Source organism: Rhinichthys klamathensis, unplaced genomic scaffold, assembly GCF_029890125.1.
Source record: "Rhinichthys klamathensis goyatoka isolate OS25496 unplaced genomic scaffold, OSU_Roscu_1.1 h1tg000412l_1, whole genome shotgun sequence".
Taxonomy (NCBI): Eukaryota; Metazoa; Chordata; class Actinopteri; order Cypriniformes; family Leuciscidae; genus Rhinichthys; species Rhinichthys klamathensis.
Genome location: NW_026606912.1, coordinates 2,434,908 through 2,454,879, shown reverse-complemented (window position 1 = coordinate 2,454,879; position 19,972 = coordinate 2,434,908). Strand labels below are relative to the sequence as shown.

Below are 19,972 nucleotides of genomic sequence, written 5' to 3'. Positions count from 1 at the left end.
TACAACCGAGGTATGCAGCAAAGCATTTGTGAAGCCACAACACGCACAACCTTGAGGCGGATGGGCTACAACAGCAGAAGACCCCACCGGGTACCACTCATCTCCACTACAAATAGGAAAAAGAGGCTACAATTTGCAAGAGCTCACCAAAATTGAACAGTTGAAGACTGGAAAAATGTTGCCTGGTCTGATGAGTCTCGATTTCTGTTGAGACATTCAGATGTTAGATTCAGAATTTGGCGTAAACAGAATGAGAACATGGAACCATCATGCCTTGTTACCACTGTGCAGGCTGGTGGTGGTGGTGTAATGGTGTGGGGGATGTTTTCCTGGCACACTTTAGGCCCCTTAGTGCCAATTGGGCATCGTTTAAATGCCACGGCCTACCTGAGCATTGTTTCTGACCATGTCCATCCCTTTATGGCCACCATGTACCCATCCTCTGATGGCTACTTCCACCATGTCACAAAGCTCTAATCATTTCAAATTGGTTTCTTGAACATGACAATGAGTTCACTGTACTAAAATGGCCTCCACAGTCACCAGATCTCAACCCAATAGAGCATCTTTGGGATGTGGTGGAACGGGAGATTCGCATCATGGATGTGCAGCCGACAAATCTGCGGCAACTGTGTGATGCCATCATGTCAATATGGACCAAACTCCCTGAGGAATGCTTCCAGCACCTTGTTGAATCTATGCCACGAAGAATTGAGGCAGTTCTGAAGGCAAAAGGGGGTCCAACCCGTTACTAGCATGGGGTACCTAATAAAGTGGCCGGTGAGTGTATATTTTTTATATACATTCTTTATATATATACACTTTATTTTATATATAATATATAAACTATCATATATATATATATATATATATATATAGGCTATATATAATTCTCATACGCTGGGGAAGAGATGGCAAATCCACTTCCCCCATGATTGTGTACACTTTCAATGCCCAGCACATCTACCTCCTCGGAGGTAGAGCACTGAAGCATTGATTTCTCTCCCCGGGCGGAAGAGACCGCAGCGCGGGCTTCCGAGACCGGAGAGAGAGCACTGGATCCCTCGTGGAAAGGGAGGAGATAAGATCCGCGGACCCGTCTCCAACCCCGTAACGAGATCCTATTCGCGATCCACAGGAATGCATTCTCCGCGCTGCCTCGGCAGACGCGTGTCCTGCACCCCGAGGATCGCGAGCCTGGCCACTTTCCTCGAAAAGTGACAGGCGGGAGTGGAGCATGCGAAGCGAAAGCTTCTCACAATGTTGCAATCAGCCCCCTCGGAGGCTGATACCGCATGCTCCACTCCCAAACAAACTACACAAAGCTCGTGTGTGTCCCCACCCGTTAAATAACGCGGGCAGGGAGAAGCACAGAGTTTGTAAAGTTGTTTCGCCATAACTCTTCCCAATAATATCGAACAGACAACAATAAATAGACAGAGACAGAGTAACACAGATCGCTTGCTGAGACAGAAGCTAATGCCGCGTTTCACCGGGTGAGCCTTTATCCCTTCCTGGTCATGACGTCACCCGCCCGTGACGCTCATTCTTTCCATTGGACTAGTTGACATTGATGCTCAGACGCATTCACGCTGGGGGCGTTCCCAAGGCGTCAAGTGACGCATCGAGAGTTCCCTCGAAAGGGAACTACTGTGCTCAACCACAGAATCAGACACTGCTGCTTTTTATGCAACACATACACATTTCCCATTATGAATTGTGGGACCGATTGTTTTGGTGTAGATCCGAGCATATGCGTCAACGAACTGAACTAAGGGAGAAAACAGATCAGGTTCTGAAACAAAGATGTGAAAATGCCCTTAGATACTTACTGGTCCATAGTTCCACCCCTGCTCTATTTTGTCAATAAGCCAGAGTTCATGGAGATTTTCCGCTAATCTTTCCTTGATCTGCTCCAGCTGTGGAGGATATTCAACCTGACAAGATACAGAGTTGAGCGCAGGGGTGTCAGACACTCATACAAGTTGATGCAAGACAGATTGTGGCTTAAAATAACTGCTGTACTGATGCTAAATTTTAAATAATCAGCGCGTACTTAAAATTGAAAGTACCTGGCTGGAATCCACTGGAATGGGGGTAAAGGTCACTGGACTAATAGGTACTACAGGCCCTAAGAGGTCACGTTGGCTTTCAGTGTGATTTTGTGTGAGTTCCTGACACAGTTCCAGCTTGCAGCATGTTTTGGGGAGGAGAGCTTCAGCGCACGGAGAGAAACCAGCAGGAGGAAGAAACCTAAACTCCCCCTGTTGACCTCCAAACAGCACACGCACCCTGATGGGAAAATAAATTCAGACACTATTTAAGCAATCGAGGGTACGTCCTACAGGTCAACATTTAAATGGTTAGGTTGATCTAAAATAAAATGAAGTAGAACTCATTTTTCATTGTTTGCTGAATTGTGAACAATCAAACCTACAATTAACACAACACATAAAATCAAAAACCATAGAAGGCAACTCACTGCACTCCAGTTGAGAAGCTGACCACTGGGAACAGCAACCCATCCACTTTGAAGTTCTCCAGCATGCCTTGAACTGGCTGTCCATTGACCCGAAAGGAGATGCAGGTTGCACTAAGGTCAAGACAGCAACTAATGACATCATCCTCCCTTAGCAAGTGCTGATTGGGTGAGGTAACCCTCCGACCAACACCTCCTTGGAAAGAAAACACAAACAGTGTTTAGATTTCACTAGACTACATTTATTTGATAAATATACAGTAAAAAAAAATGCAAGAAAGTGACATATTACAATTAAAAATAACTCTTCATTTTTTTTTCTTTTTTAAAATGTAATGTATTCCTGTGATGCAAAGCTGAATTTTCAGCATCATTACACCATTCTACATTGCCACGTAGTGTACAAGCTTAGTTTCCATCTTACCTGTCCAGAGCTGGAGTCCATCAAAGCCATAAGAGCAGAGGTCGTCTCCAACACCGTTTGACCCCCAGCCGTGACCCCCTGTGGGGGAGGGATGGTACCCTTCAGTGCTGGCCCAACCCACTCGCAGGTGAGTAGGCTCTGCTGTCACAAAAGGTTCCACCTTCTCAACTACAACCTCATAATACCACTTCCTGTATTGGGCACAGTCATCTCTTGCACACAGGAAGATGTTTGGACGTGCACTAAACAGAGAAATATGTTCAATGAGATTTTATTTTTAACATTTATTCTCACTGTTTGGTCAATTTCTATATTATAACAGACTAAAATAATATTTTTAGATGTGCTAAAAACCTCAAAATGTGTAGGCGTTAAACTTAACAGTTAAGTTTATTGATAACAGGTCACCTGAAAACTTGGTTAACCAGTCTTGATTGTAGCAACAGGTCTCTTTCTGGCAGCAGTGTATCACAAATCAAATTCTGATTAGAGCGGACAGCCATGCCATGACACACACAGAGTGAGCACAACACGTCCAAGATCTGCAGATGCAGTAAACACAAACATGTTAAAAATAGTAAAATCCACAATCATTACAGAACACATAAATACACTACAGTTTGGAGTCAGTAAGTTTAAAAAAAAATGTTTTTATATACTTTTATTCAGCAAGGACACATTCAATTTATTAAAAGTGACAGTAAAGACATTTATAATATTACAAAAGTAATCCTGTTCTTTCAAACGTTATATATTTCACCAAACAATCCTGAAAAAAACATCAAGCAGCATAACTGTTTATTATCAGCTGATGAAAAATAAGCTTTGCCATCACGGGAATAAATTACATTTTAAACATGTAAAATCTATATTATATACAGAAATTAGTTATTTAAATTGTAAAAATGTTTCACAATATTACTGTTTCTACTGTATTTTTGATCAAATAAATTAAAAAAAACTTTCAAAAAGATCTTACAGACCCCAAACATGTAAATGGTAATGTACATTACCTTATGGTTCCTTCCATGTTTGTCCAGAAGTGAGATGATGGATTTTATGTGACTTTCCTTAATAACATTCAAAGCTTCAGGACTTTCTACTAAAACACAATGTAACACTTCCAATATTCCTAAAAAAAAAAAAAAAAAAAAAAAGGAGAAACGAGTAACAAATGAGGGGAGACTCGTTGTGACATCTAATCAACTTAGACATTCTAGTCAAAACACAAACTAAAATATAGCTGCGAGCAGCGATTACGGGCCCAAGCCGGTGGCACCGCAACCCCGGTGCCTTTAGTTACCTAAAGGCACCGGGGTGGCGGTACCACCGGCTTTGGCCCTTCATCGCTGCTCGCAGCTATATTTATATATATATATATATATATATATATATATATATATATATATATATATATATATATATAAAGCCGGTGGCACCGCCACCCTGGTGCCTTTAGGGTTATTGTGCACGACGTGCAAAAACGTAACCCTGCTTTGACTGTCGAAAAGAAGTGTGCTGTAGAGCTTGTATCAGTGTGGGCTCTGCAAAAGTGTGCATTGAGGGCACATATCAACCACAAAGTATGCGAGAGCAACCTTCTGAAAGGTCAGGTCTACATCCAGGTCTACATCTGCCGTGTGTTTACATCATAGTAGTGAAGTTTGAAGCAATCAGGTGATTTCAAAGCTTTTTGAAAGTGACAGACTTCCTGCTGCCAGTTGGTGGCGCTATAACCGGGGTGGCGGTGCCGCCGGCTTTGGCCCTTTCATCGCTGCTCGCAGCTATATTTATATATATACACACACAAACACACACACACACACACACACATATATATATATATATATATATACATAAATATATATATATTGTTTTTTTAAGAGACAAGACAGAATATTACTTGCCTGATCTGATTAGAAAAATAGTGTTTGTGTGTGTGTGTGTGTGTGTGTGTGTGTGTGTGTGTGTGTGTGTGTGTGTGTGTGTGTGTGTGTGTGTGTGTGTGTGTGTTTGTGTGTGTGTGTGTGTGTGTGGCGTAATTGAACAATGTAGACATAAAAACATACTCCGTCCTTTTGTTCATACAGGACATTATTCAAACTGCAAAGTGTTTACTTATATTTGTGTACACTTGCAATAAAACACAACATTGTGCTTTTGTCAAGCTATAAACTCTTGTCAAACTGTAAACTACAACTGTCACCCAACCAACATCTCTTACACACACACACACACACACACACACAGTTTAAAAGCAAAAAATATCAAACAATCCTATTTAAAAACAGTCTGTGGGAGCCATCTTTTGGACATTCATCATATCGCATTGGTTTTCATTTCTTGTCATCAAACAGAGCCCTAATCTGTTTATTTTTTCAGTTACACATTCTACATTGATTAAAAAAGAAAAATCAAATGTGTTTTTATTTTATACAGAAATAAATAATCTATCATTCAGATGAGAATAAAGTTAGTGTTAGTTCAAATTTTAAGGAAAACAAATATATGATCTGAAATATAGCACATTCATTTAAAATTCATTCAGGTTCAATTACCAAACATACAATCTTAATGTAATTTAAAGCAAACAATACATTTAAAATATATGGGTTGTATGACTATTTTTTAATATAAAAAGATATATATCCAAAAAGACAAGGCCTAAAGTTTAACAAGGGTTAAACTCTTATCACTGTAACAGACACAATCACACACACAATCACACACACACACACACAAGTCAAATCACTTACATTTTACATGCAATATTGACTTTTTTTCTGTTTCAGCAGCGAAAATAGTTAAACAAAGATCACAGCAGAACCATCGCGCATCTCACAGCAACGCGTTCTCATTACTGAATGATTCAGCATTTTGAACGAATCGGTTGACTCAAAGATTCAATGACCAATCAATCCATAAACATCTATCTCATTCATGAATGACTCAGTCGTTCAAACGAATGAATCAATGACTCGCTCATTAAGACGGTCGCCTGGCGACACCTAATGACGGTTTAGTGTTATGTTTAAAAGTATCATTCTTTCCAACGATTGTTAATTAACTCATATTTGAAACATAAGCTATATTTATATATATACATACATATACACACACATACACAAAAATAAAATAAAAACACATTTGAAACGTGTTTGCTTACTAAATTGTGAGCTGAACGAAAGTTGCAGCAAATATCAGCAACAGGAGTCAAATTTCATTAATCACGAGAGTGAAGAGCTGACTGAAAAGATGATGATGGAATAGGCTATTTTATGTAAAAACGCCTATTTAAGCGAATCTGTCATTGTACTCTTTTATTGTTGTGTTTTCCGTGAAAAATAATAGACTATTGAACTCACAATTCAAGCAATCGGCCCCCGAAATTGCACTAATTTTAGTGACACTAAAAAGTATGCGGCTGCACTGGCATTCATAATGGTGCGCGTCCATGGCGACGAGCGAGCAGAACAGAGCGAACGTTTAGTTAATTTCTACTTCCATAGGAATTCATTCGAGCGCCACCATTTCAATGTCTGTGCGGACGTCCATATTATACTTTCGCTTTCAAGTTAGTGTTTTTAAACCCCCCAGCGGGAGGTTTACACAATTGGTTTACACAATCACACGTTGATTAACCGGTGGGAAAATATTCCCATAGTAACATCCCTAATATATAAATATTTATAAATTCAATAGGCCTACCTGATTTTGAACACAAGAGGGCAGTATAGCACTATATATGATTTGGATTATTATTATTTTTGACTAAACAACCATTCTGGCTGTTTTTAAACTTAAAAATAATTCTTAAATTGAAAAAAAGGAATAAAATGGGTTTAGTTCTAATATTTGTATAATTTTATATAAAAATAAATGGTGTATAATTACATTTTAGAAAGATATGAGACATGCCCTGATTCTTTTTTTGACATTACTTGAATCCCTCAACCATAGCAAAACCGTTTGAGATATTCAATATCTGTTCACAATTTAGCATCTTCAATGTATTTTCATCATGTTGAAAAAGTTTGGCATGAATAAAATAAACTACTTAGGAGGAGTAGCTAAAAACTCAGAATCTGAAATCCACATTCAAACCAAAATATCTGACTTCCTGTTGGTCGTAGCTAATTACGGTAAATTAGAAAGTTGTCCGGCTCGAAGAGTACAATATACATATCGAGTTTTGTTACTGTAGATAAAACTAACCCCCCCACTTTTGTCAAAAGCATTTAGAAAGTGACACACTTCCTGCTGCCAGTTGGTGGCGCTATAACTTTGACTCACAATAGTCACATCCATGTGATCGGCCTCTTACAGCGATCACACTGCTGAAGTTTCATCAAGATCAGTTAATGTATGCAGAAGTTATAACGCACTTCTTGTTTGTTGTTTCTCGCCATAAATTCGTTTCCTCGCCACGGCCAAACCGTTCGAGATATCAAAAATCCCCTCGCAAACTTTCATCCTCAATGTCTTGACTTCATGCTGACCGAGTTTCGTGCCGTTTGTTTGAATTCTCTAGGAGGAGTATTTCACATTCCATTGCGTGTGTTTTACCAACAACCCTAAATAGCCGACTTCCTGTTGGGCTGGGGTAAAAAGTAAGAGTGTGAAGTATATATGAAACGAGGAGATCTACATGTGTACCGAGTTTCATATTATTACATGCAAGCGTGTTTGATCTATGGACCATGTTTTCGGACCCCGTTCCAGGGGGCGCTGTCGAGCCCCCCTGCCACGCCCGGGTACCATCTTCAGCCCGGCCCTGATGGCCGCGGGTTCTGACATGTGTGCAAAGTTTCAGGAGTTTTTGAGCATGTTAAGGCCTCCAAAAGTGTCCAAAAGGTAGCAGAAAAATAATAATAATAATAATAATAATAATAATAATAATAATAATAATAATAAATAATCCTAAGGAAAACAATAGGGCCTTCGCCCTTTGGGCTTGGGCCCTAATAATTCTCCAGGACATTTACCAGAGGAGGCCTCCAGCCTCTCCAGTCTGCTGACCAGCCAGTTCAAGGATCCAGAAAACTGGGCACAGTTGTTCCGATTACCCCTGATAAGAGCAGCTGTAGGGAAATGGAAATTTGGTAAATCAAAGCTAAACCTTTATTATAAATCTCTAAACAAGTCATCCTATACCTAGCAGCTCATAGAAAGAGTTCAAAATCTTTTCCCATGACTCTCCTGCCTCTTTCCCAACAGCCTCTTCAAAATGAGTCGCACTATTGTACACATGCAGGTGGTCAATGCAGTCCAGCACCAGAGGGATTATACCCTGAGAAAGGCACAATAAGCAGAACAAAAAACTATATGATTCAGACATTATTGCAGTGTGTGGCTACATATATGTGTTGTCTCATTTGCTGCAGGTATTACCTCATCTTGGAAGAGATTTTGTCTGTTCTTAAGTGCTCGAATATCTCCCTGTCTGACCTCGTGATCTAGCCCCATTTCAGGACATTGAAAATAACCAAGCAAATTCTGCAGTGTCAGACGGACCATCTCAATTGGAAGAACCAAATCAGTAATGTTTTCCTTCTGACTGACATCATCTAGTCCCCTTCAGAAAGGAAAAAAAAAATCCTTATGAAACATAAGTGTGCTTCTTTGAACACACTTTGTGCCTTATAAAAGGATTTTAAAAGAGTTGGAATTCAAAATGCTCCAGCAAAGTTGATAAGCACACAGTATTCTGTAAGCTATCACTGTATTATTGTTACCTAATGAATTGTGAGAAGAGAAGGGCGGAGCTACGAATTAAACAAGCAGCTCGTGACTCCTCCTGTTGAGAGCGAGAAAGGGTGATTCCATCATCCATGTGTCCTTCTGCTTGCAAAACAGCCTGCGAGAGAAAACCACTTCACTTCATGCATTTGAACCAGAATTTTAATATTAGACAGAACAATTATAAAAGAAAGGTATTGGCTTTGTTTAATTGCAGTTCCTGAGCTCAACTGTCTAATGTACACTACTGTTCAAATGTTTGGGGTCAGTAAGATATATATACCGGTGTATATATATATATATATATATATGTGTGTGTTTTTTTTTTTTTTAAGAAATGTATTTAATTATTAAGTTATTTAATTAAAAGTTATTCAGCAAGGACGCATTAAATTGACAGGAAAGACATTTATAATGTAATACAATTTATATTTCAAAAAATACTTTCTTTTTTTTTTACTTTCTATTCATGAAAGAAAAAAAAAGAAAAATAATCACGGTTTCCACAAAAATATTAAGCAACACCACTGTTTTCAACATTGATAATGATATTAAAAATATATATATATTTCTTGAGCAGCAAATTAGCATATTAGAATGATTTCTGAAGGTTCATGTGACAGGAGTAATGATGCTAAAAATTCAGCTTCGCCATCACAGGCATAAATTACATTTTAAAACATAATCAAATAGAAAACAGTTATTTTAAATTGTGATAATTTTTTTTTTTAAATATTACTGTTTTTACTGTAAATTGTTCCCAAGTAAATGCAGTCTTGTTGAGCAGATAAATTGTTGAAAGACTTAAAAATATCAACCCCCAAACATTTGAACGGTATTGTAAGTGATCTTATCTAGTATGACTTTGGACCTTATTTGATTTATTTACACAGGTTTACCTGTCTCTGTGGCACACTTTCCATCTGTCTCTTAGTGTCAGTGGTCTGATATGTGAGCCATAGCCCAGTGTCAATGTGCTGAATGAAACCGAGAGAATCTCCATATTTAATCTCAGGTACGCCCATGCCATCTCTCCTCTTAACAAAGTGTGAGATCTCCTGGCTCTCTTCCTATAAAAATACAATAAAAATAAAGTTTGCATTAATCATCACAATTTAATATATCACCACAACAACAACAAAAAAACAAAAAATATGATTATACTACGTAACCACAATAATTTATTGATTATAATATGGTTTATGTTGAGTTTAGAGATGATATTATGCAACCTTTGATGCACGGAAGGAGAATGCTGTACTTTTGACATCGGCTCTCTCTCTTTCCACCAGCTGTAGTCCCTGATCGTGAGTCAGTCCCAGGTATGATCCGGTGGTAAGGTGCCGAAGACGGAACGGCTGACCCCAGTGAGTGTGGCTACCGCTCCACCTGCAAACAATCTGTTACTAACACAATCTGACAAACACAGAGGGAATCTACTTTCAACTGTCATCTGCAAACTAGCTGAAGGGACACCTACGCAACATGTAACATTTCGAGCCTCCATAAAGATCGAGCCTGAAGAGATACTGAGCCTCCCTCGAAATGGACAGATCTGGAGGAAGAAAGGAAAAATGGTCATGAAGGGAAAAAGCTGTAATAAGTGTCAACAATCTGTCTCCGATCAGTAAGGTAACCTCTCTGACCTGCGCTCTTCCCGTCTGTGATCCGCTGCAGGAATGGTCAAACATTCATCTGTGTGTCCATGTAGCAGACGCACAGTGTCCCCTCCTCGCACATGACCTACAATTCAAAATGAAATTCATAAAAAAAATTAAAAAGTATACAAACCTCCAGCAAAAATATTACATTATAAAATATTATAAAATATTGTATTTACATCCATATTTACCCCCATATATTTTTATATTTAATAAAATACAATATGAGCAAATGTACAAATATTGGAAACATATATAGCCTATATGGCAAAAAAAATATGTGTGGGTGTGTATTTCTTGATAATGTACTGTATTTAGCCAATGAGCATGAAAATTAGCCATTAAGACCTTCAGACACCAAACAAATGTTTAAATTGATAGTATAAAATCGGTCATCTACCCTGCATCTCCACAGTCCCAGAAGAAACAGGGGCCACACTCCACAATGTTTGCTGGAAGGAAGCATCCACCCGGCCAATGCCATTGTTATTACCTTCACCACTACTCCACGACACATGCTAGAAAGAGAGCGACAGGTTGTCACACTGCATAAAAATATTGATATACAGACAGACAAATAGATGAACAGATGGAAGAACAGATGGATTTACTCACTAAGTATCTCTCAGAGGAAATACTAACTAAGATGAGGTCATCACCCACTCTGACTTTCTCACCCTCTGACCTCTGTTTAGAGGCAGGGTGAACCGTCCACCAACAGACCTCACCTGAAACCATCATCATAGTAACATCAATGTATGGCAGCCCTGGTCTTTATCAAAACATTCAGTATACAAAAAAAAAAAGAGAATATGAACTAACCCTTTTTTTCCTTCTGCAAACCAACATCAAAAGCCAGTTTGTCAGAGGAGAGGCCTGATGTGGACATGCAGCAAAGATACTAAAACAAGACAGCAGATTCCAAATTTACACTTCATAGTAGTATGTAAGCCACTAATTAATAACAAGGAATATAAAGCCTGGTCTTACCATGTCACTGTAAACATGTCGAAACAGCACTGCTTGGCCATAGAGTAGAGTACGACGCCCAGCTGCCTCACGGGACTGAAACAAAACACTCTGTGATATTTTACAGTCTATTGTTTGGCACAATTTTAACATTTGTTTACAAGTTACGTTGGGTCGTGAATGTTTCGCGACAGTTTCAAAGTGAAATGTCCAGTAAGGCGTGTTTAGGTTTTTTTTCCGGAACGTGAAAATGGCAAGTGATGCAAACTCCAAAATAAATTCGTTTGCAAATCATGCATAAAAATTGTAATAACATAATTGTGCAAGGAGCCGCGTGAAAACAAGTCTTTATTAATCCATAATCTGCCCTGCCTAATCATAATTGTGTGTGACGAAAAGTCCTTGCTGTCTTACTGCCTCGAGGCAGTAGTGTCCATTTATTTTAGAAACAGCAGTGATATGTGTTGGTATTTGCGTTTTGGAAAAATGTTGCCACAGGTAGGCTACGGTTTTCCAACCTGTGTTAAACAGAGGTGGACAAAGTACACAACTTCCTTACTTGTAATTGAGTGAAAGTCCTGGTCAAATAGCCTACCGATTTTTACGTAAAAGTAGGCTATGGCCTACTCGTTTTTAAAAGTAGGCTACTTAAAGCTGCAGTCCGTAGCTTTTTGGGGGTTAAAAATGATCCAAAATACATATTTAAGAAAATACATAACCAGCGCCAGTGTTCAAAACTCTCTGCTTGCCTTACCTCGATTCAAAGGCGTGATTTTTTCCCCCAAAACACTTCAGCGGAAATCCCGCCCTGCAGCCGATTTCATTGGTTTAGGTCAGTTTAGGATAATGTTTTTAATTCCAGTGGTACTGGTGGATTTCCGCGGGAGATTCGAGCATGTCTTTGCGTAATTACGTCACATCTGTACACATAAAGAAGGAGTCTCGGCTAGTATATATTGCATGTGAGGATGCTGGATGTGGAGATTTATAGCCTTTTCTCACAGCACTTGATATAATTAAACTTATCAATTTGATGGCGGATGCAGAAAGGTTCAAACGACAATCACCAGTGACAACAGATTCACCCGTAAAATGCAAAAGACTTAGTTCGGACTTCGGAGTGGCTACAGAAAAAAAGAGACTGCAACCGAACCCATGCGAAAACAAGGATAATATCGGAAGGACATTTCATGTAGTCACGCAATACTGACGTTGTTAACATTAACAATTTGAGAACAAAGTATAATTTGCACGGTTTTGCGTGATATGATAAGCGATTGTTAGATTTAATCAGCGCGATTTACTGTTAGAACCAGAACAAAAGTGGATGTTTCTTACTTGTTCAGATGACATTTTCTGGTGAAAATTCTTATGTTGGTCATACTTCCAAAAAGAATAATCTGTGATTCTGAATGACAGTATCCACACAGGCGCGGTGATTGACAGCTGCACACTCTCCTCAAACATTGTGTTCATCCGCGCTGTGCCGTGTCGAAATACAACTCACGTAAAGTTGATAATTCCGCGAATAACGGCAATTGCAGATTTCGAACCGAGATGGGGACAAAGAGGAAAAACTGCGGACTGCAGCTTTAAGTATCAAAAGTAAATGTCAATGCATTGTTTTATTATTGTTGCATTGTTGTATGTACTTAGGCCTAGGCCTACCTTATGCTTCTGAGTCTATGCCTGCCTTCATATCAATATCAAATTTATTTCTAGAACATCCAGTTGTGGGATTGAATGTGAGATTGAATAAGTGCACTCAATAACGTCCACAATGGTTTCGGACAGCAAATGGCTGTTACCTCAAATAGTGTCCTATTTAAAAATTTTTGGCTTAATGAATATAGCCTTATAGGCCTAAGCTAGTGTGCTCCAAAACAATGACAAAATTCGCATTTACAAGACCAAACCCAACGTTGAACATGAAAATCAGTTTGATGTCAGAATCCAACGCCAGTTTGATATTAATCCCCAACGTTGGACAGATGTTCGTGTTTGAAAATGAAAATCGGGTTTCTGAAAGTTCTGACTGACGTCAACCCGACTATATTTTCCAACCAAAATGCAACCCCTGCAACCAAAATCTTCCCCTGACTGACTCTCTACTCGAGTAAAAAGTATGATATTTGTCTTTCAAATGTAGTGAAGTTAGAGTAAAATGTTTCCAGAAAAAATAATACTCAAGAAGAAGAAAGGTGTACTTAAGTACATTACTCAAGTAAATGTACTTTAATTGTTACTGTCCAGCTCTGGTGTGGTGTTGAATAATATGATGTTTTGGTGCTCAAGAAACATTTCTTATTATTATTAATGTTGAAAACAGCTGTGCTGCTTATTCTTTTTTTTTCAGTCAACCATGGTTATTTGATGAATAGAAAGTTTAAAAGAATAGCATTTATTTGAAATAGAAATCTTTTGTAAATTTATAAATGTCTGTCACTTTTTATCAATTTATTACATCTTTGCAAAAATAAAAGTTGTCATTTCTTTCAAAAAACTTTTGAAATATAGTGTACAGGTGATATTTTTCACTGAATATTTATCCACTGAATTGATAACTGTTCATAGTTTGCTGAAGTCTGAATTGTCTGAAGCCCCTTTCACCACATTACCCACCCCTGCACACTGGTCTTCATGGTTGGCCAGCATCTCCTGCAGCGCTCGGACAGACAGGCACTGGTCAAGAACAAACACGCACACAGAAAGGTCTGCTGGAACGTTCTGTTAACAAGAGGAAAGACGACACGAAACTGCAGGAGCTGTTTTTGAAGCATCATGCACAGACTTACACATACATGTGACTTAGTTTAAAAAATATTACGTAAATGAGCATCTCACCTTTGAGTTGGAGGTGGACTCAAGGTAACACAACCGGTCGCCGAAACCTTCTGCAGCTAAAGACAGTTTCTTCTGATGAGGGCCTGATGAGCAACACCTCAACACCAGTTCATCCCGCTGAAAACATTCACATTACTGACCACAGCTAAGAATATACCCAGCTAACACAAATACGTGACTGTTACGTCGTGTGTTAGCTGGGTAGACTCTTATCTGATCTCACAAAAAAGGGTTAGTTCACCCAAAAATTAAAATTCTGTCATTAATTACTTGCCCCCATGTCGTTCCAAACCCGTAAGATCTTCGTTCATCTTCGGGACACAAATTAAGATATTTTTGATGAAATCCGAGAGCTTTCTGACCCCCCACCCGTTAGACGTTATTACCCCTTTCAAGGCCCAGAAAAGTAGTAAAGACAGCGTTAAAATAGTCAGGACTACAGTGGTTCAACTTTTCTGTTATGAAGAGAGGAGTAAAACGACTTTATTCAACAATTTATTCTCTTCTGTGTCATCTCTTGACACTGTTCACGTAGTAAACACACGCGCAGCACGTCAGAATGCCAGCTCCTGCATCAGCAACACTAACATGTCGTGGTGCTCACGGAAACAGCGTCAGAGTTCTGACACAGAAGAGAAGAAATTGTTGAATAAAGTGGATGTTTATATTATTATTATTTTTCGCACAAAAAGTACTCGTCACTTCATAACATTAAGGTTGAACCACTGACACATGGTGTTTTGAAGTTTTCCTGTCTGTCCTGCAGTTGCCACGCCCATTTTTCTTTGCCACTCATGCCGCGTTCCAGGCAACCTGTAACCCGTGTTTTTCCAACCTTATACCCGTGAAAGTGCACTGGAACGGCAGTCAAACCCGTGACTTCCCACCCGTGAACTCGTACTAGATCGATGTACTCCCAGTTACGAGTTCTGACGTCACATAGCCCGCAAAACCATACAAAACAACAATGGCAGCCCCTACGGATGCAGTGTTTCTGCAGGCGGTACACAGTGAGAATACACTTTAGGACAATATAACGTTGCAGTCAAATTAATAATAATATAATAATAATGATAATAATACACACAAGATTATGTATTACAATGTCATGTGTCTGAAACAATAAGTATGTATATACACACACGATTATGTATTACAATGTTATGTGTCTGAAAAAATAAGTATGTATATTGCGCTCAGGTAGTTTGGCGTGACTGGCCTGGAATGCTACAAAGTCGTGAGTCGTGGTTTGAAGTCGGGATTTACGTGCTCAAAAACCTGCCTGGAACGCAGCATCAGTTCCCCATGCAGTTCCCCACACCTTCATCTAATTAGCTCCAATCAGCCACAGACTTTATTAGACAGCACCTGTGCACAGCCCTTTCTCTTTGTTCCTGCCACATGGAGGAATCCTTGTATGTTGCTGCTGGAAATGCCTTGTCTCCTGCCCTGTGTGCGTTATTGAACTATGTAAGTTCCATACGTTTCTCTTTTGATCGTATGTTACTTTAATTATGAGACTGTTCCTTTCTGTCTGTTTAAATGTACAAATGTTTGATTGTCATTCAAATGGATTGTGGCCTTGTATTGTGGCATTATGTAGCTAATTGTATCTCATATCATTTCCCTTTTAGAGACCACACACACACATATACAAACATACCTAATAAAGAAAGACATTGTGTAGTTAAAGTGACTGGACAAGACTGTTCTTATCGACAACTCCACTGGTCTCAAGCTACCTGCACATCCCTCTCAAACCTCCTTTTCACATGGACTATTTTAACAATGCCTTTACTACCTTTTTGGGCCTTGAAAGTGGTGATTACATTGCAGTCTATGGGGGGTAGGGGATTTCATCAAAAGTATCTTAATTTGTGTTCCGAAGATGAACGAAGGTCTTACGGGTTTGGAATGACATGAGGGTGAGTAGCCTAATCAATGACAGAAATTTCATTTTTGGGTGAACTAAAGTTTTTTGATGGAATAATGCTTAAAATTGCATATGACTCCATTGTTTAACAGAAACAGAAATAAAGTACAAATGATGTTTGCAGCTCTACCACTGTCTTTTATTTTATATTTGTAATGTAAATTACACTTGGATACATGCACCATAAACTGTGAAATGGAAATGAGAGGGGGAGGAATGCAACATGATACATTGATATTTGATTAATTGTCTTCAGCACTACTTTGCTGTTCAGGCAATACATTTTGGTCAAGACAACTATACATTTCTAGAAAATGATCAGTTAACTTTGTAATTATTAAATTTTAACTTCTGAAAAAGTGAACATGTTGCAAAGCAAACAAATAACATTCAAGTTTTGAATAAATGCATGTACACCCCAAAACTAAAAATACAAACCTCAGTAAAGTAAAAATGGCAATCAGAAATTAATCAGCAACGTTGTTCAACATGAAATTGTTTGTTGAATATTAACACTTTATATTACGGTGATGTTGTTACAGTGTAAAATTACACAAATAAGTACTGAGTAAATTAACTTATGGTTAAGGTTAGTGTTAGGGTTGATAGGGCTTGGTTACTTATGATGCATAATTTACTGTTGTTGTCATATTATAGTAAGTACAAGTAATGTGTAACTATGTCACCTTAAAATAAAGTGTTACCAAATATACCATGTTTTTATGTAAGTAATTAACATATTTGTAATATCTGTGATTAGAGAGCCCCATTTTTCCTGGTTAAATGAAGATTATAAATAAATTCTAAACAAATAAACGGCCCCATATTATGCTAGATTAAATGTCATGGCTCATTTTACAGTGTGTAGAACAGCAGTGTTTTATGTTGCACTGGAGCAGATTGGAGCAGAGCAGCCTTATAAGGGCTGAATATCTGTGTATCATTCAGTGAATGGAGAATTCCAACACCTCCAGCTTGTCATTTGTGTTTCAGTGACCAGTAATGGGTCTCACACACACACGCACGCACGCACACACACACAAAGTTAAGGCTTAATTAACACAATCTAAAACAATTAATTATTTTTCTGCACTTTACTGTTACAAACGCATGCACTAAATGACTCAGTGAATGAGTGGAAGCGTGTACTGTATCTGTGTAAGAAAAAGAGAGCACATTTATATCTGTTTTAGAGATATGGAGCTGAGAGTGGATAGCTCCAACAGACTCTCCAGTTCCTCTGTTACTGATAACACAAAGTAAAAATAGACACCAGTGATATGGGTCAAACTCTCTCAAATGTGAATTCAAACACTGTAAATCACATCATTGCATTTCATAACTGTATATGACAACAGACACAAAAATGAATGATAAATACACAAAGTTATGAGTGATTGCTCAAGCGTAAACATATCATCAGTATGAAATTGTATTACTGTAAGTAACATCTGTGGAGCGAGTCCGTGTATCCATATCCATGGCCAAAAATGTCTGATATATTCTTCTGTAACCCATCTGCTAACATGTAATATTGATCCATGAAGTTAATTAAGTTCCTATAACATCAATCTAAAAACAAATCCAATTGCAATTTAGTAATCAGCTGCAAATTAGTAATCAGCCCTTTTACTGTCAGAAGTTACAAATATAGCATAAAGAAGTCAACACATTATCAATTGCATTAAAATTTGCATTATAATATAGTCAATTTTACTTACAGTTCGCAGAAACTGGATTTCATCTTCCGCTTCTCCAATATCCATGTTCAGTGACTAGCCGGACTTTAGGGATCTGTGTGTAAGAACCAGAAGACTGAAGAACTCCACTCAACAAGCCGCAGGTGCTGAACCCATCCCAGGACAGGGAGACCACGATACCACCCATCATGAGATAATGCTGCTGAGATCTGATAAAGTTAAAGTGGGAAAGAAAGGGATTCTCCATATTTGGTATTTACAATGGAGAAAGCTTGCAAGCAAGAAAGTAAAAGCATATAGAAAAACATGTAATTAATGTGAATTATCAATAAATATTAATATGTATATATATATATATATATATATATATATATATATATATATATATATATATATATATATATATATATATACAGTTGTGGTCAGTATTAATGGCACCCCTGGTAAATATGATTAAAAAATGGCTGTAAAAAATAAATCTGCATTGTTTATCCTTTTGATCTTTCATTCAAAGATTTTGCTAAAATCTAACCTTTCATTGAAGTAAAAGAATTGAAAGTGGGGGGTAAATCACATTATGAAATAAATGTTTTTCTCCGAAACACATTGGCCACAATTATTGGCACCCCAGAATTTTTTACGAGTAAAATATCTCTGAAGTATATTCCCATTAATATTGACCTTTTTTTTTAGCACACCAGGGTGACTAGGAACATGAAAGTGTCTAGCTATAACTTATTGTTTCACAGGAGTTTAAATTTGAGGAAACACAAAGGCCAAATTCCCTTAATCATCCATCACAATGAGTAAAACCAAAGAATATAGTTCTGATGTGCATCAAAAGATTGTTGAGCATCACAAAATACAAAGTGGCTGTAAGAAAATTGATTTTGAAAATCCCCATTTTGACCATCTGTTAATTAAGAAGTTCCAATCATAAAGATGTTACGAATCTGCCAGGAAGAGGACGTGTGTTTATATTGTCTTAATGCACTGTGAGGAGGAAAGTTTGAGTGGCCAAAGACTCTCCAAGGATCACAGATGGAGAATTGCAGAGATCACTTGAGTCTTGGGGGTCAGAAGCCATACAAAAAAAAAAAAAAAAAATCAAACAACCCCTACGTCCCCATGTTGTTTGGGAGGGTTTCAAGAAAAATCCTCCTCGCTCCTCCAAAAACAAACTCCAGCAAACTCAGTTGTCAGACACGACTGGATCTTCAGACGGCACAGGGTTCTGTGGTCAGATGAGACTAAAAAAAGAGCTTTTTGGCAGCAGACACGCTAGATGGGTTTGGTGCACACAAGGATAAAAAGTACTCCGTGTGTACAATTTAATATACCGTTGGATCTTTAATCGTGGGCGTATTTTTCTGCTGGAGGTCCTGGACATCTTGTTCAGATGGCATTGTGGTTTCTATCAAATATCAACAGATAAAAAATCAAAACCTGACGGCTTCTGCTAGAAATCTTATAATGTTACGGAGCACAAAATGAAGCTTCTGCCATGACCGTCCCCTGACCTGATGAGTGGAGTGAACTGAAGAGAAGAAGCACCAACATGGATCTGGGAATCTGAAGGATCTGGAGAGATTCTGTAGGAGGAATGGTCTCTGATCTCTTGTCAGGTGTTCTCCAAACTAATCAGGCATTATAGGAGAAAGCTGTTATCTGGGCAAAAGGGGATTGCAAAAAGTATTTAATAAAAGGGTGCCAATAATTGTGGCCAACGTGTTTTGGAGAAAAACATTTATTTCATAATGTGATTTTCCCCCAACTTTCAATTATTTTACTTCAATGAAAGGTTAGATTTTTTTTATCAAAAGGATAAACAATGCAGATTCAATTTTTACAGCCATTTTTTATCATATTTACCAGGGGTGCCATTAATTCTGACCACAACTGTATAAATATAAGTAAAAACAAAAACATACTAAATTATGCAACATATTATAAATATTTACGTAGTGTATGCCTTTATTAAATATTTATGCTTTATTCAAAACATTCAGTAACAAAAGCAGAGACTTGATCTTTTCATAAGTAAGCTTTATTTCATTTATGTCACTGTAAAACACACATATTTGGCTTTCTTGATCATATAATTCAACACCAAACATTCTCAAATCAAAACTGATGTTGACAGGTTAACAAACTGACCACAAATCAATCAAGTACACTGTCACCGTACACTGAACTAGTGTGACCTTTAGGAATTTGGTGCTT

At 38.1% G+C, this 19,972-nt stretch overlaps 1 protein-coding gene across 1 annotated transcript in view; it reads right to left on the bottom strand.

The window, feature by feature from the left end:
- Positions 1–17,815, bottom strand: part of ryr2b (ryanodine receptor 2b (cardiac)) — a 102,361-nt gene extending 84,546 nt beyond the window's left edge. Inside the window, exons 1-21 of the mRNA XM_056234992.1 lie at positions 17,771–17,815; positions 14,117–14,233; positions 13,895–13,999; positions 11,294–11,383; positions 11,126–11,204; positions 10,919–11,031; positions 10,704–10,821; positions 10,289–10,385; positions 10,123–10,197; positions 9,875–10,031; positions 9,542–9,706; positions 8,639–8,760; positions 8,295–8,478; positions 8,058–8,193; positions 7,889–7,984; positions 3,917–4,035; positions 3,312–3,445; positions 2,904–3,145; positions 2,483–2,675; positions 2,073–2,292; positions 1,833–1,937 (exon numbers count right to left, since the gene is read on the bottom strand). Of these exons, the coding sequence (XP_056090967.1) occupies positions 1,833–1,937; positions 2,073–2,292; positions 2,483–2,675; positions 2,904–3,145; positions 3,312–3,445; positions 3,917–4,035; positions 7,889–7,984; positions 8,058–8,193; positions 8,295–8,478; positions 8,639–8,760; positions 9,542–9,706; positions 9,875–10,031; positions 10,123–10,197; positions 10,289–10,385; positions 10,704–10,821; positions 10,919–11,031; positions 11,126–11,204; positions 11,294–11,383; positions 13,895–13,999; positions 14,117–14,233; positions 17,771–17,815 (2,712 nt within the window). The remainder of the gene's footprint in view (positions 1–1,832; positions 1,938–2,072; positions 2,293–2,482; positions 2,676–2,903; positions 3,146–3,311; positions 3,446–3,916; positions 4,036–7,888; positions 7,985–8,057; positions 8,194–8,294; positions 8,479–8,638; positions 8,761–9,541; positions 9,707–9,874; positions 10,032–10,122; positions 10,198–10,288; positions 10,386–10,703; positions 10,822–10,918; positions 11,032–11,125; positions 11,205–11,293; positions 11,384–13,894; positions 14,000–14,116; positions 14,234–17,770) is intronic.
- Between the last annotated feature and the right edge of the window lie 2,157 nt (positions 17,816–19,972).